The 22,604-nt window shown below is 39.9% G+C and overlaps 1 protein-coding gene across 5 annotated transcripts in view; it reads right to left on the bottom strand.

Annotated features, from left to right (window-relative positions):
• The window catches only part of KLHL32 (kelch like family member 32), a 207,072-nt gene that overhangs the window by 105,535 nt on the left and 78,933 nt on the right, over positions 1 to 22,604 (bottom strand). For all 5 annotated transcript variants that reach the window (XR_006289499.1, XR_006289498.1, XR_006289497.1 and 2 more), the window contains exon 4: positions 17,039 to 17,146. Coding sequence is in view for 2 of the 5 variants with exons in the window: in XM_043542675.1 (XP_043398610.1) it covers positions 17,039 to 17,146 (108 nt within the window). In the remaining 3 variants the exon portion in view is untranslated. The remainder of the gene's footprint in view (positions 1 to 17,038; positions 17,147 to 22,604) is intronic.

Below are 22,604 nucleotides of genomic sequence, written 5' to 3'. Positions count from 1 at the left end.
TTACCCTTCCCTTTATATTTATGACAGCTGTAAACAACACACCTAATAAGAGAGACTAATTTTAATCTTAATTTTCAAATGGTAGGATTCCTTCTGTTTTCCTACTTAATGGCTAAAAAGAATCTGAATTTCTCTTATTGCACTATTGATTGAATAAGATAAAAACTTACAGAGAGAGCTAACGTAATATATTCATGTAAGTAGATGAGTGATTCAAAGATGAACAGTTTTTTGTGGCAAAAAATATGATAACCAAAAATAGTTTTAAAATTATTTTTTCCTTTATTTATAGAATAGATACAGCTTCCCATTTGGCTTTCAGAAATGGAAAAGAGTACGAATATAAATGCTGATTTTAAAAAAATGTACATTTTGGGCCTGAATTTCAGAAGTTCTGAACACTCACAACTCCAGTTGAAGGTAATCCAGACTTCAGATACCCAGAACTTCTGAGAAGTCCAGCCCATTGATTTCTAAAACATCCTTTATACACACACATTGTAAAGTTGTTCTAATCCCAGGCAGGCTGGAAAGTATGTCCCAGCTAGAGTCAAGCCAAAAGACTATCTTGACCCATAAATCAAACTCTCAACAGAGAGAAACAAAATGGCATGGGAGATCCCTGTGATTAGCATGGTCTCACTCATTCTTCTCAATGTCAAATGCTTTGTAGGTTTAAAATAATTTTAAAACCCAAGGAGACTGCTGAATTTTTTGGTAATGTAGCAGCATCTTTACAACATCAGGAAAGAGAAAAAACCCACACTGGTTGTAAAAGTCCAGAACAATCTGTTAAGCATTACCTAATGGCTATGTCTACACTCTGAGCTAGGGGTGTAATTCCCATCTGGTGTAAACATACTCGGGCTAGTTCTTATCTGAGCTAGCATGCTAAAAATAGTAATGTAGCACAGGGTGGATTTGATTTAAATCACTAGTCAGGAAGACCCGATTTAATCATGGTTTTCTACATAAAAGTGCATTCTTGTTGATTGTTATAACTTTAATACATATTCTTCACAATTCAGAGATAGACAGATGTAGGTTTCATTTTTAGAAGGTACATACTATACATTTTTAAACAGTGATTTATTTTGAAAACTTTTCAGATTAGTTTTATAGCTATATCAGAAAATGAATGAGTGTTTGATTATTTCATTTACCAAAGGTAACTGAAGCAGATATTTATGAAGTCATTGGGAGGTGAACTATCTCCAATTCAACAGGTTAATCATTAATATTTGGAGGATTTTCTTGCCATGCTGTATTAGGAGGAGAACATCACCAGACAGACATTTAAATTGTTTTATTTAACTAAAACAACAACGATAAGTATTCTGGATTTTTTTCTTCAACAGCAAACATATAATATACATTAACAAAACAAGCATATGTCCCTCGCTTCTCACATTTATCTCCAGACTTCATCTCTTTGTCCAGATCTATTCTGCCCCCCACAATCTTCAATTCACTGAACTTTTTGAAACTTTGCACTTTTAGAGAGAGGTAAGGGATTGATTCTGTGTACACAAATTTGCAGAGGGACAATAGAGTTGAGGTCTGTTATTTCTCACCTCTATTTATTTATTTATTTATTTGTAAACATTTTTGCTGTTACCATCAACAAGCGTGCTACCTCTGGAGATACAAATCCATAGTCTGAGAACTGCAAAACTAAGCATCTCTGATGGTATCTTCTTGACTGAGCACTGAGTCCCATTGGGTAGACAGAAAGATTAATCTAAATAATCTATACAGAAGCCTGTGGAACCCCATAAGATTGTGTCCCTAATCCATGAACTATTGGAACGCATTTACAAAAAACTTTTCTGAAACATTACATGAATATATTGTCTCATACTATAGAATTTATAATCCCTATTTCATGATGAGATATCTTTGAGCTGTAATGTATCTTAATTAAAACTATTTTTAAATAAGTTTTTCCTCAAAAAGCATTTTATCAAAAAAATCCGATTTAATTCAAAAAAATCTGATTTTTTTTATTTTTATCAACCCTGGTGTAGCATGAGAAGCAGCAGAGACAGCACATGCTAGCCATCGTGAGTATGTACCCACGAGATTCACGTGGGTTTGTACTGAGGGCAACTTGTCCATGCTGACACTGCCACTGCCCATGCTGCACTACTAAGCATGCTAGCTCACATGAGAACTAGCATGAGTATGTCTGCAGGAGCTAAGAATCACATCCCTTAGACATAGTCTAAGCATTAGAACACAGAACTTAGTCGGGAGAGCTTGGTACTAATCCTTACTATGCCACTGACTTGTTGTGTGATCTGTGTTTCAGTTTCTGCACCGTTGTTGCAGTAAAATAAGAGTAATGGTTACCCACTTTTATAATGTGCTTTAAGTTCCTCAGATGTAAGGGGCTATTAGAGTTCAAAGTATTATTATTGATTATCATATATTAAAAATGTGTGATATAATGTACCCTATGGGGATAAAAACCCCAATTCTGCAAAGCACTTTAGCTTTTGTTTGAATCAGTGTGACTCAAGCCCATACCAAAATTATTTACAGGAACACGGAGTTTCTTTCAGTCTACATGCTCTTCTTTATTGACAAGATCCCTTGATTCGCCTCTGATGATTTTCAAAGGGGGATTTCATACAGTCAGATTACATGTAGAAAGAATCCATAGGAAGGGTGTGGCCAGTGGATCTTTTATAGCAATGCCTATGTTGCACTGTGTGTATAGCACTATGCATGTGCTGGAAGAGTCTGTCAAACTGACAAACTCTGTAAAGATGACCACTGTATTCTGTTTTAATAGGTTGTTATTTAAAAAACTCAAAAGTAGAAAATTAAGGAATTTTTGCCAAAAAGTAAATTACAAGGGGCTTACTGAGAACCCACTTCATAGATCATGTTACTAAAATTGACTATGTATTGGCTGAGAAAATTTGTTGCTTGATAAACAAACTTAGTACAACTATGTATAGTTGGTGCAAACAGGAATAAACAGTGTTGTTATTCCTTTAATTTTGTTTTTAAAATATATTTATCTCCTGTATGTACTGGAGGCCTCATTGTTTGTTGTTGTTCTGATGTGATTACGGACTGTGGGATGGATTCAGTCAGTTGTGCTGGTTTGTAATATGAAGAAAAATTAACTCTTTTAGCATTTTATTTTCTGAGACAATTATTTTAGTTTCAATTTGAGTTCTTTTATGGGCATAGCAAAGTATATAATATTACCAATATACATCAACAGTCTGTGCATAGCACAGGTTTCAAGGTGGTAACAGTGCAGATGGGTTTATATAATGAGCCACTTTCTGCTCTAAGGTATATGCATAAAAACATACTAAACATTAATGGAGTTATACATCTACAAACAAGGACAGAACGTGACTCATGTTCATTTTTATTTGATGAGAGCTGTCACACATTTCAAGGCCAATTTCTGCAGTCATTTTGCAGCATTACCTTCCCTGGGGTGGGGGGTGGAAGGGGCATGGTTTAGTGATCTGGACACAGGACTGCAAGTCAGGTACTCCTGAATTCTAAGCCTGGTTCTGACAATACTGTGGCCTCAGAGTAGTCATTTGACCTCGGTCTTAATGTTCCTATCTGTAAAATGGGATTTTAATGACCAACTTTGCATGGCTAGTAAGATTGATTACTGAATGTTTGTAAAGCATTTTGAAGATATAAAGCAAATTTAGGCACAAAGAATTATTATACCACACAAAGAATCATTATATATACAATTAGCCTGATCCTGATGGTACTAAACCAGGAGAAACTCCACTGAAGTCAGTTAAGCTACACTGGTGTAAAACTAGTGGGAGAACAGAATCAGGGTCATTCTATACCACCGAATCATGAGAACAGGATCAAAGCTCAGCCACCCCTGTAAAAAAAAAAAAAAAAAAGCCCCAAAGTGGGAGCATTATTATATTATTTACACAATAGTTAAAACTTGAGTTTTAATATCATTTATTCTATTAAAAAATCAATTTCCACTTAAAACCAAAAAACTTCATTCAATAATTAGGATAAAACATGGTCTGCCTACGTGTATTTGACTGCAGGATTGGGGCCTAAATTTCTCTCTTTATCCCGACATTTCAGTCCCGAGGCTGAAAGAACTTCAGAAATTTAAATTTCAGGTAGCATTCTCATGCTATTTCCAAAGACAGATGACAAATTAAGTTTCTTAATTTTAATAACCTTTAACAACATCTTGGAAACAATGAACTGTACTGCTAACTTCATAGAATACCAAACATTTCCACTAGAGGTCTCAAATATCCCAGAAAAGAAGGCTAAGTATTTAGTTATATAGCATTTCAGTTTACAGATGAAACTTAGAATCGTTTACAAAATTTAAAGAAAAGCAGATGAAAGATTAAATACTTAAACCAGTTTGGATAGTCTATCTTACGAGTAGAGTGCATGCCTACACACACAAATATCTTAAAGCTCTCCTAAAATTGCTAACAGTTCCACAAAGTTTACAATAAATAGGAATAGCAATTTTTGATACAATGTGTTCCCCTAACTCTGGAGCCCGTACAGGTGTTAGGATGACCTTGTAAATTTCCTTATTTTTCTAGATTTAGGTAAGGTCATGCCATGATACCTACACTTTCAGAGGTACAGGGTTTTAATGGGCTAAAGCACATTAAAAAAAATGACAAGTTTCAAAGTAGCAGCCGTGTTAGTCTGTATCCACAAAAAGAAAAGGAGGACTTTTGGTACCTTAGAGACTAACAAATTGATTTGAGCATAAGCTTTCGTGAGCTACAGCATCCGATGAATTGGGCTGTAGCTCACGAAAGCTTATGCTCAAATAAATTTGTTAGTCTCTAAGGTGCCACATGTCCTCCTTTTCTTTTTATTAAAAAAAATGTGGCTAAATCTTGGGCAACTCTTGGGAACAATTGAGTAATGGTGGGCAACCTGCGGCCCATAAGGATAATCCGCTAGCAGGCCGCGAAACAGTTTGTTTACATTGACCATCCACAGGCACGGCCATCCGCAGCTCCCAGTGGCCGCAGTTTGCCGTTCCTGGCAAATGGGAGCTGTGGGAAGCAGCGCAGGCTGCAGAGACGCACTGGCTGCCGCTTACCGTAGCACCCGTTGGCCGGGAACGGCAAGCCGCGGCCACTGGGAGCTGTGGCGGCCACGCCTGCGGACGGTCAACGTAAACAAACTGTCTCACATCCTGCCAGCGGATTACCCTAATGGGATGCGTGCAGCCTGTGGGCCACAGGTTGCCCACCACTGAATTTGAGGATGTAAATGTGTGACAATCAGGGTGCAGATACCCAAGGGGCAAACAGAATGTTTAAACCCCAAAAATGAGCAGTTGACCCCACTGATTGCATTCTGTATCATTATACTCTAAAAGTGTATCGAGTAAGGTCTTTTATGAAAGCTTGTGATGTTCTAAACTTCACTGTCATTATGAGATATGTATACAGACTGATTATGAATTTTTGTATTTGTGCATATAGAAAACTGTGCTCATTGTTTGTGTTGCAATCAGCAGGGAGGGGCTGCCTCTCTCCAAACAGATGAGACTACCTACCTAGCATTTTATAACCCAGGAAAGACAAATGATGAGCCATTAGAGTTAATGGGAAGATACTGAGGCTATGTCTACACTACAGCTTAGACCAGCTGCAAATCACCCCCCGAGTGACAAAAGTTACACCCGCATAAGCACCAGTGTGGACAGCGCTATGTCGGCGGGAGAGCTTCTCCCACTCTCATAAGCCGAAATTGGTCCAGCTGCACCGCTGTAAACTCTCTAGTGTAGCCATGTCCTGTGACATCCCGGACAGAATTTCCCCATCCTGTATAACCATTAGTCACCATGCCAGAAGACAGAGACAGACAGACAGACAGAGAGAAAAGCCCTCTTAAAAATGAGGCTTGAAACAGAGATCTTCATCCAGAAACTAAGCGACAGCCATTTGGCTGATGCTGTCTATGAAATGAAGTGTCTCTTCTGTGGCAGGGATTATGCTAGGAAACTGATCAGAAGCAATAGGTAACTTGTATTAGAAAAGAGAGTTTACCTAATTTGAAAGTGTAAAGCCTGAGGTTGTATTTTTATGTTCATATACAAATTATACAGAAAATATTTGCTTTTCCATCCTATTTTATCTTTGAATCTGTGGTTTGAATCTTTGAATTTGATTTGAATCTTTTCTACTAAGTAAACCTTTTGTTTATTTTTACCCAGAGCAGGTCCCTGGTGTGCAAATTCTGTGGAGTGTGTGTACCAAAGTAAGCGGGTATCTGGAGGCCTGGTTTAATGCTTTGGCGATGATGAACCAGAGGGAGTTCAGGGAAGTCAGAATGTCTGGTAGTTAAGAACTCAGGGTGGATGGATTTGGGGAGACTTGGGACTAGAAGGGCTGTTAGTGTCACCCTACAATGAGGCTGGTGGAAGCCAGGGTGAGACTTTGTGCTTGTGTACAGGTAACTCGTGTTAGGGCTCTGATCCAAAGACATAAAGCAAAAAGGCATCCAAGGTTATAGGGTAGGTTCTGATGGTACCCCTTCCTGGTCTAGGAGATCCCCAAAATGTCACATACTGTTCTTTCTACATTCATTTCTGTTTTTATTGGTATACAATCCTTTAATTCTTTTTCTGTGAAAGATTATCCACTTGACCATCCCAATGATTATAATGAGAAGTTACTGGGAGGATTGGTATGCAGAGTAAAATTTTCCATTACAAAAAATACTCAAATAACTTCCTTACCATCAACTTAGTATCAAGACTCGCAACAATTTGAGTAACTTCATAAGCACTGTGGTTTCACACTTTACATGACAATTTCCTAATTCAAGAAGGGTTGCAATCAACATGGGGAAATTCTACATTAGACCTGGTCTGACAGAAAACAGAAACTGATCAATGAACTTAAAATTAATGGTAGCTTATGTACCAGTGATCTTGACTTCACCACATTTATAATTTGCTAGTAGAATAAAAACCAGACTAGTAATAAATAGATGTAGACAGACAGACAGGCATACACAGCTCGTGCTTTGAAAGGGCCAATTTCACAAAGCTGAAAACAATTATGGGCCAAATCAGCTGTGAGGAAGAATTTAATCAGAAAAATGTGAATAATAACTGGGAATTGTTTAGGAACACTTTAATAGATGCCCCCAAAAAAGCCAAAATTGAGGAAGAAGGCCATGTTGATTAAAAAACCAACCTGGTTTAGAGGAGAAGTGAAGGCAGCTATAAAAAAAATACACAAAACAAATGGAAGGGAAATTTGATAATTAATATAAATCAGAATTTAGGAATTCTAGAAAATTGATAAAGGAAGCAAAGGGACACAAGGAGAAATCTATACCCAGCAGAGTTAAGGACAACAAGAAGTTTTTAAAGCATATTAGAAACAAAAATTTTAAAAAGGGTAAATGAGATGACCTGGGTAATTATAGGCCTGTCAGTCTGACATTGATCCTAGACAAAATAATGGAGTGAGTGATACAGAACTCGATTAATATAGAATAAAAGATGGGTAATTAATGCCAATCAACATGGGCTTAAGAAAAACAGATCCTGTCAAACTAACTTGATATCTTTGTTTGGCTGATAAAGGTAACAGTGTTGATGTAATATACTTAGATGTCTACAAGGCATTTCACTTGGTGCTGCCTGACATTTTGATCAAAAAACCTAGAACAATAAAAAATTAACATGGAACACATTAAATTGATTAAAAGCTGGCTAACTGACAGGTCTCAAAATGTAATAGTAAATGGGGAATCATCATCAACCAGGTGTGTTTCTATTGGGATCCCATAGGGATCTGTTCTTGGCCTTATGCTATTAAACATTTTTATCAACAACCTGATAAAGTTTGCAGATGGACACAAATAATGAAAAGGACAGGTGACTAATACAGACCAATCTTAGATTGTTGGTAGACTGGACACAAACAAACACATATACGCTGCTAAATGTATATGTATTCATCTAGGAACAAAGAATCTAGGCCATAGTTACAGGATGGGGGACTCTATCCTCAGAAGCAGTGACACTGAAAATGATTTGGAGGTTGTAATCATCTGAACATGAGCTCCCAGTGTGATGCTGTGGCCAAAAGAGCTAATGCAATCCTGGGATGTATAAACAAGGGAATCTCAAATGTGAGTAGACAGGTTTTACCACCTCTATATTTGGCAAAATAGCTCACAAGAGTAAGAGTTTGCAGGATCAAGGCTGTAAACCGGAAGGCACCTAATTTTTAGTAGAGGATTGTAGACATTATGTCACCCTGGGGAAGCTCTTGTAGATCTTATTCAAAAACTGAGGAAAGTATGCTAGTATCTTTTAATCACTGGAAAATTTAATAAATTATAATATCAGTATATTTCACAATAATAAAAATAATGCTTTGCACTTATATAGGTGCTTTCATCTGAGGCTCTCAAAGTGATTTATGAACATTGGTTAATAAAGACTCTGAATACCGTTCAGAGGTAGGTGAGTATTATTATGGGATTATTATCAGAGGTAGGTGAGTATTATTATAGATGGGAAAACTCAGCACAAAAAAATTTAGAGCCAGATTTTCAGCAGTGACTGGTAATGTTGAGGTACCCCAGTTTAGACAGCAAGGGCCCTGCTTTCAGGGAAGCCACCTTCACTCACTTCAACTGCAGTTGGACTTGCTTAGCCCCTATGAAAATAAGGCATGATATGTCCAAAATTGGACGCTCAAAATGCTTTGAAGGATAATTTTGAAAATAGGCTTCATTAAATGGGAGCCAGTGCAGTAACAGAACCTGGAATTCCTGGTTCTTTGACAAGAAAGTTTTAACCATTAAATCATACTTTCTCCCCTGGGTTGGCATATTTACACTGTCATACCAAATAATACATTCTTCACTAGTAGCACTAGAAAGAAAAACATTTGAAAAAACCTTCCATTTTATTAAGGAATTCAAGAATCCTTAGACTGAAGGAAGAACAAAATGAGTATGGATGACATGCTTTCAGGATACAGCAAAAGGCACTGCTGAACAATGGCTGAATTTCTACCCTTCTTATCTATGGCAGAGGGAAAACTTCTTTGAAGAATTTCTATATTCTTCATACTGACAGAAATATGGAAGTTTAAGAGCTGTCTATAAAACTAAAATTAAATTGTTTATTTCTTTGTTGTCTGTGTCACTTGGCTTGGTGACAAAGAAAACAACTTTGTTAAAATTAGTTCAAAGAGATTTCCTGCCTTCAGAATTTAATTTTCTTTTTATTTATTTGTTTAATTATTTCTTTTCCAGAAATTATGGGTATATAATCTAACCACATTTTGGAAGCAGATATATTAATTAGATTTTTACAACCTTGCGCAATAATGAAATGGTAACTGATTCTTTTTTCAAAATTAAACAACAGTGAATGTTCACCATGGGATCTATCTACTAAATAAGCAGTATTTCCAGCAATACTCTGGTTAGCCAAAGTTTCCATGAATAAGAGAAAATTCTACAGTTTATGTATTCCTGATGTCTGCAAGAATAAACAACATACACATTTTTGAAACAGTTTCTTGTGCATGGTACATAACAATTTAGAGTTGGCGCAGCTTTGGTCTCCACATTTCAAGTAAAACTGACAAATTGGAAAGCACAAAGATGAACAATGCAAGTGACAAAGAGTTTATGAGATTAGATTTTTAAAACTGGGCATATTCAGTTTATAAAAGGAGGTGGGGGACAAAGGATCTAATTCTCCATTCAAATCAGGAGTAACATAATTTAAATCAAACTTGTGCTGCTGTAAGAGAGTGAATAATCAAGCCCAATATGCTCAGAAGTCTACTAAAAGATTCCAGTCTAAGGGAATGTCTACATTGAAGCTGTAAATTCTAGCTAAAGGAGACCTACTTGCACTAATTCTGATCTAGTTAGCCCACTAAATATGAAAATGTAACTGCGGCAGCATGAGGGGCTAGCTGCCCTGAGTATGTACCTACAGTCTAGGGCAGGATTGTATTTAGGGTCAATGCCCTCTCCCACCACTCACGCTGCCGCTGCCCGTCTGTTTTTAGCACATTAGCTCAATCAGACCTAGAGCGGGTATATTTCCTCAAAGTGAAATTTACACCTTCCAGACCTAGTGTAGACATAAGAGTTGGAATGTCACATGGTATTTTAAAACTAAAGTTTTTTAAAAACAAAACAGGAACTAACCCAAGGTAACTGGATTAAAAACTGAATACTCTTAGCAATTAAGGAGCAGTCAAAAATGTCTTCCAGTAACTTTCAGAGACAGAAATGCCATTTGCAGAAGCACTGATTAGGAACTTTAATTTATAGACTAACTGCTGAAGGTCACTGGTCTTGGACATAGCTTTTTGTTTTATTAGCACCTTTCTACATTCAGAAGGGGTTTGTTTTTATCCTGATAATGTTAGCTGGTATACATCCTGTTCCCATCAACATTAAATAGAGATTTAGTACCATAAAAAGTTATTTCAGATAGATTAAGCTTTTCAGAGCGTGGACCACATTCTTAACAGAGAGACTGTCTCAGGGATCACCCCCCGCTGCAATTGGTGAACTTAACATCTGTGGCAACTACAACAAGTGCTTCCAGGAAGATTTATTATTAGGAAAGTGGTTTTTTTTTTAAATTTTTTAACAGGATTTAGCGGATGGATACAATGAAGATTAAAATCATGTGATCAGCCAGCTTTCTGCAGACCACCACTGAGTGCTCTATGGACCATCATTTGCTCAGGCCATCATGACAAAAAGTGATTCAGTCACCTTATATAAATTCATATTTCCATAATTTGCTCATGAGAATGTCATGTGAGACTGTGTCAAAAGCCTTATCAATATCAAGATATATCACATCTACTGGATTTCAATAAAGCGGACCTTAAACTCAGATAACTGGTAAGTAGCGTCCCATATGGCGAAAAATCTAAAGGATAAAGGAGCTCAGGAGAGCTGATAGTTTCTCAAAGAGATAATATTAATGGCACACCAGCAATCTATCCCAATGTGAAGTAAAGATAGAATAATCTGAAGCCAATATGGCTCCATTAAGACCTCTTTAATACCAGAAAATCTAAAAGGAATCCTACAAGAAGTGGAACATAGACTAATTGCTAAGGATAAATACAAATGAATAGCACGAGTATGAGGGACAAATTTACAAAGGCTAAAATGAGTTACACCTAGCAAAGGGATATAAAAGCCAACAAGAAGAGGTTCTGTAAATACATCTGAGCCAAAGAAAGGAAAATGTAGGTCTTCTACTTAGTGGGAAAGGAGAGCTAATATTCAGTCACATCAAGAAGGGAGTGTTTAATGCCTACTTTGCTTCAATCTTCATTAGAAAAGTAAATGGTGACCAGAGGCTTAACACAATTAATAGTAAGAACAAGGGGGAAGGTACGCACACCACAATAGGGAAAGAACAGGTTAAGGAAAATATAGAAAGTTAGATGTAATCTAGTCGGCAGGGCCTAATGAAATTCACCCTAGGGTACTTAAGGAACTAGCTGAAGCAATCTCATATCTGTTAGTGATTATCTTTGAGAGCTCATGGAGGATGTCTGAGATCCTAGAGGAATGAAGAAGGGCAAACACAGTATCTATCTTTAAAAAGGGGGGGTGGGGAGAGACAGGGAATTATAGACAAGTCAATTTAACTTTGATACCTGGAAAGATTCTGGAACAAATTATTAAACAATCAGTTTGTAAGAACAGAGAGGAAAACAGTGTAATAAATAATAGCAAACATGGATTTGTCAAGAACAAATCATCCCAAACCAAACTAATTTATTTCTTTGACAGTGTTACTGGCCTAGTGGATGGGGGAAAGCAGTAGACAGGATACAGCTTGATTTGGGTGAGCTTTTGACACAGTCCCACATGACATTCTCATAAGTAAACTAGGCAAACGTGGTCTAGATTAGTGCTACTCAAAGTGGTGGTCCGCAGACTGGTGCCGGTCCGCGAGCCATCGGCTGCCGGTCTGCACGCACATTGGAAAAAAAAATTGCCAGTCTCCCACATCAGATAGCTTGAGAAGCACTGGTTTAGATAGATCTACTATGAGGTGGATTGTGGTGGGGCGGCTGCCCCACCCTCTGAGAAAAAAGGGTGGAACAGGCCAGAGAGGCTGCGCAGAACAGCAGCCAATCGACAAAGGCCTATAGAGAGCCAATCAGGGCCAAGGAAGATGCAGCTAATCAGGACTGGGCTGGGTTCTATATAAAGGCTAGCAAGGGAGAAGGACTGGCTCCTGAGGGAAGGAGCTAGCACCTTGGACAGAGCAGTGCTGGGCAGGCTCCAGGGAGCAGAGGAGAGCTCCGGCCCGGTTACCTGCCAGGCTGTGGCCCTGCTAAGAAGGGTCGAGAAGGTGCACAGGGCCAAAGGGGAAGTGGCCCAGGGAACATAGTCGGACAAGAGGGGAGAGAAGGAGGGCAGAGAGAGGCTGCTGCTAGAGGGTCCCTGGGTCAGGACCCAGAGTAGTGGGTGGGCCTGGGTCCCCTCCTTCCCCCCTTACACTGCACCTGGCCACAGAGGAGTGGGGCCAAGACAGATTGCAACCTGCTCCTGAAATAAGGGGCTAGACTTTGGGGTTGTGGTTGGCCACTGAGGCAGGTGCAGGCTGAAAGACTGCTGTTAACCCCCCTGGAAGGGGGTGAGACTGGAACAGTGGACACTGCCGGAGGGCAGTGTCCTGAAGAGGACGCCACCGAGCAGGGAGCAACGCGGGTCCCAAGGCAGCAGAGCAGACAACCGGGGCGAGACTCCTCGCGCTGAGGGCGCTCCGCAGCTGACAAGAGCTAATTCTCAGAGCAACCAGCGGAAGGCACCAGTGGTGGTGAGTTGTGACCTCGTCACATGGGTGCACAGCTGGTTGAAAGACTAGTTGACAGAGTAGTTATAGATGGTTTGCAGTCAAACCGAGAGGATGTATGTAGTGAGGTGATGTATCTAGTCAGTCCTGGGTCCAGTACTTTTCTACATTTTCATTAATGACTTGGACAATGGAGCGGAGAGTACACTTATAAAATTTGTAGAGGAGTAAGACGACATTAAACTGGGAGGGATTGCAAGCACTTTGGAGGACAGAATTAGAATTCAAAATGACCCTGACAAATTGGAGCATTGGTGCGAAATCAACAAGATGAAATTCAGTCAAGACAAGTGTACTCTTAGAATAGAAAATACTTAGGGCACACGAATATAAAAATGGGGAATAACTAGCTAAGAACATAAAAATGCCATACTGGGTCAGACCAAAGGTCCATCCAGCCCAGTATCCTGTCTACCGACAGTGGCCAATGCCAGGTGCCCCAGAGGGAATGAACCTAACCAGTAATAATCAAGTGATCTCTCTCTCCTGCCATCCATCTCCACCCTCTGACAAACACAGGCTAAGGACACCATTCCTTACCCATCCTGGCTAATGGCCATTAATGGACTTAACCTTCATGAATTTATCTAATTCTCTTTTAAACCCTGTTATAGACCTAGCCTTCACAACCTCCTCAGGCAAAGAGTTCCACAGGTTGACTGTGCACTGTGTGAAGAAGAACTTCCTTTTATTTGTTTTAAACCTGCAGCCCATTAATTTCATTTGGTGGCCCCTAATTCTTATATTATGGGAACAAGTAAATAACTTTTTCTTATTCACTTTCTCTACACCACTCCTGATTTTTTATACCTCTATCATATCCCGCCTTAGTCTCCTCCTTTCCAAGCTAGGCAGTAGCACTGCTGAAAGAAAGATCTGGGAGTTGTAGTAGATCACAAATTAAGTATGAGCCAGCAATGTGCTTCAGCAGTGAAAAAAGACTAATATCATTCTGGGGTGCTGTCAATGTTCCTTCCCTACTCTGAACTTTAGGGAACAGATGTGGGGACCTGCATGAAAGACTCCCTAAGCTTATTCTTACCAGCTTAGGTTAAAAGCTTCCTTGAACCATATGCTGCCACTACCAAGCATTTTAAACAAAGAACAGGGAAAGAGACCACTTGGAGAAGTCTTCCCCCCAAAATATCCCCCCAAGCCCTACACCCCCTTTTCTGGGGAAGGCTTGATAAGAATCCTCACCAATGTGTACAGGTGAACACAGACCCAAACCCTTGGATCTTAAGAACAATGAAAAATCAATCAGGTTCTTAAAAGAAGAATTTTAATTAAAGAAAAGGTATAAGAATCACCTCTGTAAAATCAGGATGGTAAATACCTTACAGGGTAATCAGATTCAAAACATAGAGAATCCCTCTAGACAAAACCTTAAGTTACAAAAGACACAAAAACAGGAATATACATTCCCTCCAGCACAGCTTATTTTACCAGCCATTAAACAAAAGGAAATCTAACGCATTTCTAGCTAGATTGCTTACTAATTTAACATGAATTGGAAGGCTGCATTCCTGATCTGTTCCCGGCAAAAGCATCACCTAGACAGATCCTTTGTTCCTCCCCCCCCACTCCAGACTTGAAAGTATCTTGTCCCCTCATTGGTCATTTTGGGTCAGATGCCATCAAGGTTACCGTAGCTTCTTAACCCTTTACAGGTGAAAGGGTTTTGCCTCTGGCCAGGAGGGATTTTATAGCACTGTATACAGAAAGGTGGGTTACCCTTCCCTTTACATTTATGACAGGTGTACTAACAGGAGTGTCCTAATTATTCCACTCTACTTGGCACTGTTGAGGCCTCAGGACTGTGTCCAGTCCTGGGCACAACACTTTAACAAACTTGAGAGAGTACAGAGAACAACACATATGATAAAAGGTTTAGAGAACCTGACCTATGAGGAAAAGTTAAAAAACCTGGGCATGTTCAGTCTTGAGAAAAGAAGAGTGATAGTCTTGAGATAATAGTCTTCATATTTACGTTAAGTGCTGTTAGAGAGGATGGTGATCAATTATTCTACATGTCACCAACGGCAAGTCATGCCTGACTAATCTAATTGCCTTCTATGACGAGATAATTGGTTCTGTGGATGAAGGGAAAGCAGTGGACACGTTGTTCCTTGATTTTAGCAAAGCTTTTGACACTGCTCCCATAGTATTCTTGCCAGCAAGTTAAAGAAGTATGGGCTGGATGAATGGACTATAAGGTGGATAGAAAGCTGGCTAGATTGTCAGGCTCAACAGGTAGTGATCAATGGCTCCATGTCTAGTTGGCAGCCGGTATCAAGTGGAGTGCCCCAAGGGTCGGTCCTGGGGCGGGTTTTCAATATCTTCATAAATGATCTGGAGGATGGTGTGGATTGCATCCTCAGCAAGTTTGCAGATGACACTAAACTGGGAGGAGAGGTAGATACGCTGGAGGGTAGTGATAGGATACAGAGGGACCTAGACAAATTGGAGGATTGGGCCAAAAGAAATCTGATGAGGTTCAACAAGGACAAGTGCAGAGTCCTGCACTAAGGATGGAAGAATCCAGTGCACCGCCTCAGACTAGGGACCGAATGACTAGGCAGCAGTTCTGCAGAAAAGGACGTAGGGGTTACAGTGGACGAGAAGCTGGATATGAGTCACCAGTGTGCCCTTGTTGCCAAGAAGGCTAACAGCATTTTTGGCTGCATAAGTAGGGGCATTGCCAGCAGATCGAGGGACGTGATCGTTTCCCTCTATTCAACACTGGTGAGGCCTCATCTGGAGTACTGTGTCCAGTTTTGGGCCCCACACTACAAGAAGGATGTGGAAAAATTGGAAAGAGTCCAGCGGAGGGCAACAAAAATGATTAGGGGACTGGAACACATGACTTATGAGGAGAGGCTGAGGGAACTGGGGATGCTTAGTCTACGGAAGAGTAGAATGAGGGGGGATTTGATAGCAGCTTTCAACTACCTGAAAGGGGGTTCCAAAGAGGATGGCTCTAGACTGTTCTCAGTGGTAGCAGATGACAGAACAAGGAGTAATGGTCTCAAGTTGCAGTGGGGGAGATTTAGGTTGGATATTAGGAAAAACTTTTTCACTGGGGGGTGGTGAAACACTGGAATGCGTTACCTAGGGAGGTGGTGGAATCTCCTTCCTTAGAAGTTTTTAAGGTCAGGCTTGACAAAGCCCTGCCTGGGATGATTTAATTGGGGATCGGCCCTGCTTTGAGCAGGGGGTTGGACTAGATGACCTCCTGAGGTCCCTTCCAACCCTGATATTCTATGATTCTATGTCCACCGAAGGTGGGACAAAAAGTAATAGGCTTAATCTGCAGTTAGGGTGATTTATGTCAGCTATAAGGAAAAACTTTCAGAGGATAAGGGTAGATAAGTTCTGGAATAGGCTTCTAAAGGAGGTTGTGAAATCCCCATCACTAGAGGTTTTTAAGAACAGGTTAGTCCAGGGGTTCTCAAACTTCATTGCACTGTGACCCCCTTCTGACAACAAAAATTACTTCATGACCCTAGGGTTGGGGGGGACCAAAGCCTGAGCCCGCCTGAGCCCCACTGCCCCGGGGGGGACCAAAGCCGGAGCCTCACTGCTCCGGGCAGGGAGGCCAAAGCTGAAGCTCAAGGGCCTCAGCCCCAGGCAGGGGGCCTGCAACCTGAGCTCCGCAACCCAGGGCTGAAGCCCTCAGGTTTTGGCTTCAGCCCTGAGCCCCAGCAAGTCTAAGACAGCCCTGGTGACCCCATTCAAAGGGAGTCGCGACCCACTTTGGGATCCCAACCCACAGTTTGAGAACCACTGGGTTAGACAAAAACCTGTCAGAATGGTCTAGGCATAGTTGTCCTGCCTCAGTGCAGGGGGCTAGACTAGATGACGCCTTGAGATCCCTTCTAACCCTACATTTTTGTGATTCTATGATTTCAGAACTATGAGGATAAAGAGGTTTTTCTTTTTTACATGGATTTTATCCAGAAAATAATTTCTACTCCAAAGTTTTGTATTGACAAGCCCAAACACTTCATACTTTGCAAGTGCAGAAGATTAATAATATCAAATTAAAACTTGTATAGCTGACACTTAGCATTAGTTTCTATAGTAGCAAGAATGCTTTTATTTTTTGATTTAGGTGTTTGAATTTGAAGAATTGTACAATACCTGTCCAGTGTATGCAAAGTCCAGGGCCTGCTTTAAACCTAGGCTTGTGACACCATGCAAATTCACCTCATCAGCTCCACTTTCAACCATACAGAGACTGAACATTGCCTAAGAAGAGAAAAGAAACATTTGCAGACATTAAAAATGAGATTGAGGGGGAAACATGAGACGTTTCAGATGAACACTGTTGATTTTTTGCTACCTAATCATCCCTTGCTATTCTCCAAGTAAAACACCTCAGTAGCACCATGACTACTATTGAGGTGCCAGGGCTCAAGCAATTTTTTTTATATTACTGATGCAGGAAGCCCAGATGTGCCAGGGCAATGAACTGCCAAGCTTAGAGGTGCCGGGGCTCAGTCCTGGCATAAATTAAGCACTGATAAGATCTCAGTTTTCATTATTATGGTTTCCTTTGACTCCCCCTCAGTAAGTACGTTAGCAACTGAGCTGTTTCATTGATAAAGAAGTGCAAAGACATATCCCTGAAGAGAAAAACTGCAACTAATCCATCAAGATCCAATTCTGAAAACTTTACACTGAGTAATACTTTACTATGCAAGTAATTCCACTGAAACCAATGGGATCACTCACATAGTATGGTACTATTCAGTGTAAGTCGGCAAATTAGATCCTGAAAAATCATTCTAATCAAACACCACTAGAACAGTAAATTTGACTTGTAGTTCTTTAAAATATTTAAAGATTTTTTTAAAAGGCAGGATAAACCCTCTATGGTTATTTGAATAAGTAAATTAGTATATTAAGACAAGGAGTACTTGTGGCACCTTAGAAACTAACCAATTTATTTGAGCATAAGCTTTCATGAGCTACAGCTCACTTCATCGGATGCATACTGTGGAAAGTGTAGAAGATCTTTTTATATACACACAAGGCATGAAAAAATACCTCCTCCCACCCCACTCTCCTGCTGGTAATAGCTTATCTGAAGTGATCACTTGAGGGAGGGGGGGTGAGAAAACCTGGTTTTGTGCTGGAAATGGCCCAACTTGATTATCATACACATTGTAAGGAGAGTGATCACTTTAGATAAGCTATTACCAGCAGGAGAGTGGGGTGGGAGGAGGTATTTTTTCATGCTTTGTGTGTATATAAAAAGATCTTCTACACTTTCCACAGTATGCATCCGATGAAGTGAGCTGTAGCTCACGAAAGCTTATGCTCAAATAAATTGGTTAGTCTCTAAGGTGCCACAAGTACTCCTTTTCTTTTTGTGAATACAGACTAACACAGCTGTTACTCTGAAACGTATATTAAGACAGATATAGCATCTTTTTAAAAAGTGGCAATCCTACCCAAATAGCACAAAAAATTGGAATGTAGACAATGCCAGGAAATTAGAAATAAAAAAAGACAAAGAGGTAACATGAAGAACAGTCATCTACCGATACTGAGGTTCATAAAACATTCAAGTACATTAAGAGCAAGGCCACATATGTATGGGTGCAGACCTGTTAGGCCCCATTCTATCGGTTTCCTTTCTCTCCCACCTTCCTCCAAGACATAGCTCGCTGACTGAGGAAGGATCCTAGACTTGATAGGCCAAACTTGCATGGCCTGTTTGGTTTTAGATCATTCTCTCCCAACATGATTTGGTACTTGAGCTCATTTTCAATATTTAGGTCTTATCAGAGCTCATTTTTAATATTTGCACAGAATGGCATTGAGTTCTAGACAGTGTCAATCCCTTCCCTTAAAACAATGCGAACTTCCTCTTAAATTAGAAACTGAAATTTGCTGTTTAAAAAGTATTTTCTTCCCTTAAGTGTGGCGTATCCTTCCCCACTTCATGAATACTTTCAAGCTTCCAAAGAGACTAAAAGACATTTCAAATATTGTGATCATTAATAAAAAATATTTTATTAGGCCTAGTTCTACCTTGAGATACATATGCATAAATCTCATTAATTTTGGAATGTCGTATGTGGGGCAACAATTAGCCCTTGTGTAACACATTATTTGCTCCAACTCATACTATTTTCCCTTCCCCAAGCCTGATCCATGTAACCTGTCTTTATTCGTGTCCATCAATGGCTATTAGCCAACATCCAAGAAGTTGGGAGGGGAAGATGGGTGGAACACTCCAACTGCCCCATTCGGTACACTCCTCCTGAAGCTCTGTTACCGGCCATTGTTGGAGACAAGATACAGGGCTAGGTGGACCACTGGTCTTACTCCACTATGGCCGTTCTTATGTTTATGCGGCACCATTCTGGATTGTCAAATAAACTGCAGTCTGCCTCATACTGGCCATTTGAGTGGTGTGGCTAAGGATGTGACTGAAGCCGCAGACCACTAATTGAGTGTTGAAGCAGAAACATCCACTTATCAGCTACTGCAGAGAGCCACCCAGACCCACACCTTCTCCTTGAGATAGGCTCAAAGGGTGAAATCCTGATCCTATTGAAATCAATGGCAAAACTCCAGCTGATTTCCAGGTTGCATGTGTCAATCACATATGGCAGTGGGTGTGACATGATGGGAGGCACCTGGTGTGAAGGATGAGCTCTTCTTGTCTGAGTGACAGCCAAGGAGTTATTGAAGAGGTTAAGGAGCTCCTGAGCCTACCACCCTGGCTAACATCTCCCCATAACTAGCCTCAAGACCCTCACATCCCCAAAATCAGCCTATTGTTGGAGAGCTCAGTATAAGCCCTCCTATAGTCTCTCTCCCTTCCACATGCTGCTGAGCAGGAGTTATTGCAATCCAAACGCAAATGTAGCAAGTGTGAGAGAAACACTAGGGCAGGATACAGAGGGGCCAATCATGGTTACATGAATTTCCCACCCCCATCAGTGGGTCTGCAGGTCCCAACTCTATAGCCCTTTACATCACTAAAGCCAATGGAAGACGCAAGAGCTCAGTACCTCTAAAATCTGGTGCATGGTATCTCAGTTGGGACTGAGGAGTTTCAGTATAAAAATGGAAGCACCTCAAAATTCGTGTCCACTTCCAAAAACATTGTTCTGACTGCCACTGAAATGAACTGCTCTGAAATGAATTTGTCCCCTGGCAGTGATCTAATTTAAGCAAACATGCCGTCTATCAAGGTACCGGTTCTGCTCCTCTGCAATTTGTATTTCAATTGAAATTTTATCAAGGTTTTCCCTCACTGGCAGTATAATAGAATATAATGTGTTTAAACTAGTTATCACATTAACACAGTAAGAAATAGTCATTCTAAGTTTTCCCAACTGAAAAGAAATCCGAACTGAAAAATTCAATGACTTGTCCAGCTCAGTAAAAACTGTAGTCTATTAATTACCATGCATGTCACCCAAAATACCAGTTGTCATTTATTTCTATATGGTATGCCAGGATGTCTATTTCATTCTGGCTTTCAATAATATTTCTCACTCTTGAGCTTGTTATAGTTACAATCTTCTTCCTTGCATTAATCACATAACTCAGTCTGCATTACCATAGACATAGAATCATAGAATATCAGGGTTGGAAGGGACCTCAGGAGGTCATCTAGTCCAATCCCCTGCTCAAAGCAGGGCCAATCCCCAATTTTTGCCCCAGATCCCTAAATGGCCCCCTCAAGGATTGAACTCACAACCATGGGTTTAGCAGGCCAATGCTCAAACCATGGAGCTATCCCTCCCCCTCCTCTCCCTCCAAAATGCTCTGTTCAGTGCCATGTTCTCTATCACACCACATTTGACATCCCACCACTTCTCCGCTTGGCCTGTCTTTTTCCTTCAGTCTGATCTGTTGGACTCTCTTACCTACAGTGTTGTCAGAACTGCACTTTATAGCTACAATATGTAATATTAAAATATGTAGTTCACCTGGCTAGCTGCAGATCTCTTGCCCCCCCATAAACTGAGTTACTGTAAACATTAAAACTAGAAAGGTAGCAGTTTCCAAACATATGAACAGCAAAACCGTTCATAGGGTGTGATTTCACACAGCATGAAAAGCATTCTAATCAAAATGATGAAAAGCATTCTGTAATGGGGTGCAGGATGCCATGTAGTGAAGTCTTTTAAATGGCAGTCCATAACGGGTGGAATATAGCAAATTACTCAAAATAACCATCACTCCTTTCGGAGATAATTGCACTAAGCTGTGTGGTGCCCCACATCAGATCTCTAAATAAAGTACGTTGAACTGGTAATTTATAAATACTCTGTCATTCAAAAGCAGTGGGTTTTGTTATGCACAAAATATGACTATTAAGTTTTGTTATTTTCTTCAGACAGAAAGCAAACACCTATTAGATCCTATCCTACAATTGTCAGAAGACATTAGAAGATAAGTTTGTTCTGTTAAAATGATCTCCTTACTGTTTTATCCTAATTATTCTCAGACCTTGTCTGAGTTGTAAACCACTTCATTTTTTTCTTAAATTTGGGCCTTAGTTGGTGAATCTTAAAAAAAAAAAAAAATGATTAATACCAACTGCTGCTCACAAATGTCATGGCTAGGGGCGTCTGATTGCTAAAATTCTGTACTTCATCAAAGAAAGAATTCACATTCCAAACGCTACACCACAATCAAGTATTTACATTTTCATATATTCAGATGATATACATGTCATTAGATTAAATTCTGTGTCAACAATATGTCTTAATTACAACTAAAGCACACAGAGTTTATTCTGCCTCAGTGCAAGCAGGAAAAGGACACCATTCAGAATTAGTTATGCACGTGTGAATCCACATTATTGCTAATGATATGGTGGAAAATGATTTGTGCATCGACTGTTATTTATTATAAATAGTAAATTACCATTCTGGCAGTGGGCATCGTTGCAGTGCTGACTACCTGTTTACTTAGTATGAAGTGTAAAATTGTGGAACAGAAAAGTAACAGCAGCAATATGGAACTCATTTAAGATATGCAGAGCTAGATCTTGACCCATTGTAGTCAGCATAGCTGCATTGGCTTTGATGGAACTATGCTGGTTTACACCAGCTGAGGATCTGGCCTGAAGTGGAAGGAAGTTTCCAGAAGTTCCCTATTAAAGTATATTTCAAAGCTCAGAAACACCAGTGCAAACACTTTAACAAACTATTCTGAAGTTACATAAAGGGTATATTGTTGAACTGGCAAAAAAAGAAGCAATTATTTACACCAGATACAATTTACTTGGCTGATTATCTGTACTTTCTTTCCCACTAGGGCCAAATCCTGGTCTCACTAAAATCAATGGCAAAACTCCCATTGACTTTGATGAGAGAAGGATTTTGCTCTAATTACAGATATTTTGTATGGGGAGGGGAGTCTATTTCCCCACAGCTCAGATTCCCCCTCTACTTAAGCTCACTACAGAGTCAATATCACATCAGAGTGTGTTGCCAATGACTACACTGTTTCAAATATAGGAATAGGATATAAAAGCTTATTGCTACTGTCAAAAAAGAAAACAAGATTGCATGAGGAATGCAAGGTTGCATAAAGAATAATATGGTAAATATTCTCCATATTATTACATGCCTTTATATAAAGCAATGGTGCAGCCTCCTCTAGTATTCTGTGTGCAGTGTTGATCATCCCCATCTCAAAAAGGATATCACAGAACGAGAGGGGGTTCAGG

The sequence above is a fragment of the Chelonia mydas genome, chromosome 3 (assembly GCF_015237465.2).
Source record: "Chelonia mydas isolate rCheMyd1 chromosome 3, rCheMyd1.pri.v2, whole genome shotgun sequence".
NCBI lineage: Eukaryota > Metazoa > Chordata > Testudines > Cheloniidae > Chelonia > Chelonia mydas.
This window is presented reverse-complemented; position numbering and strand designations above follow the sequence as displayed.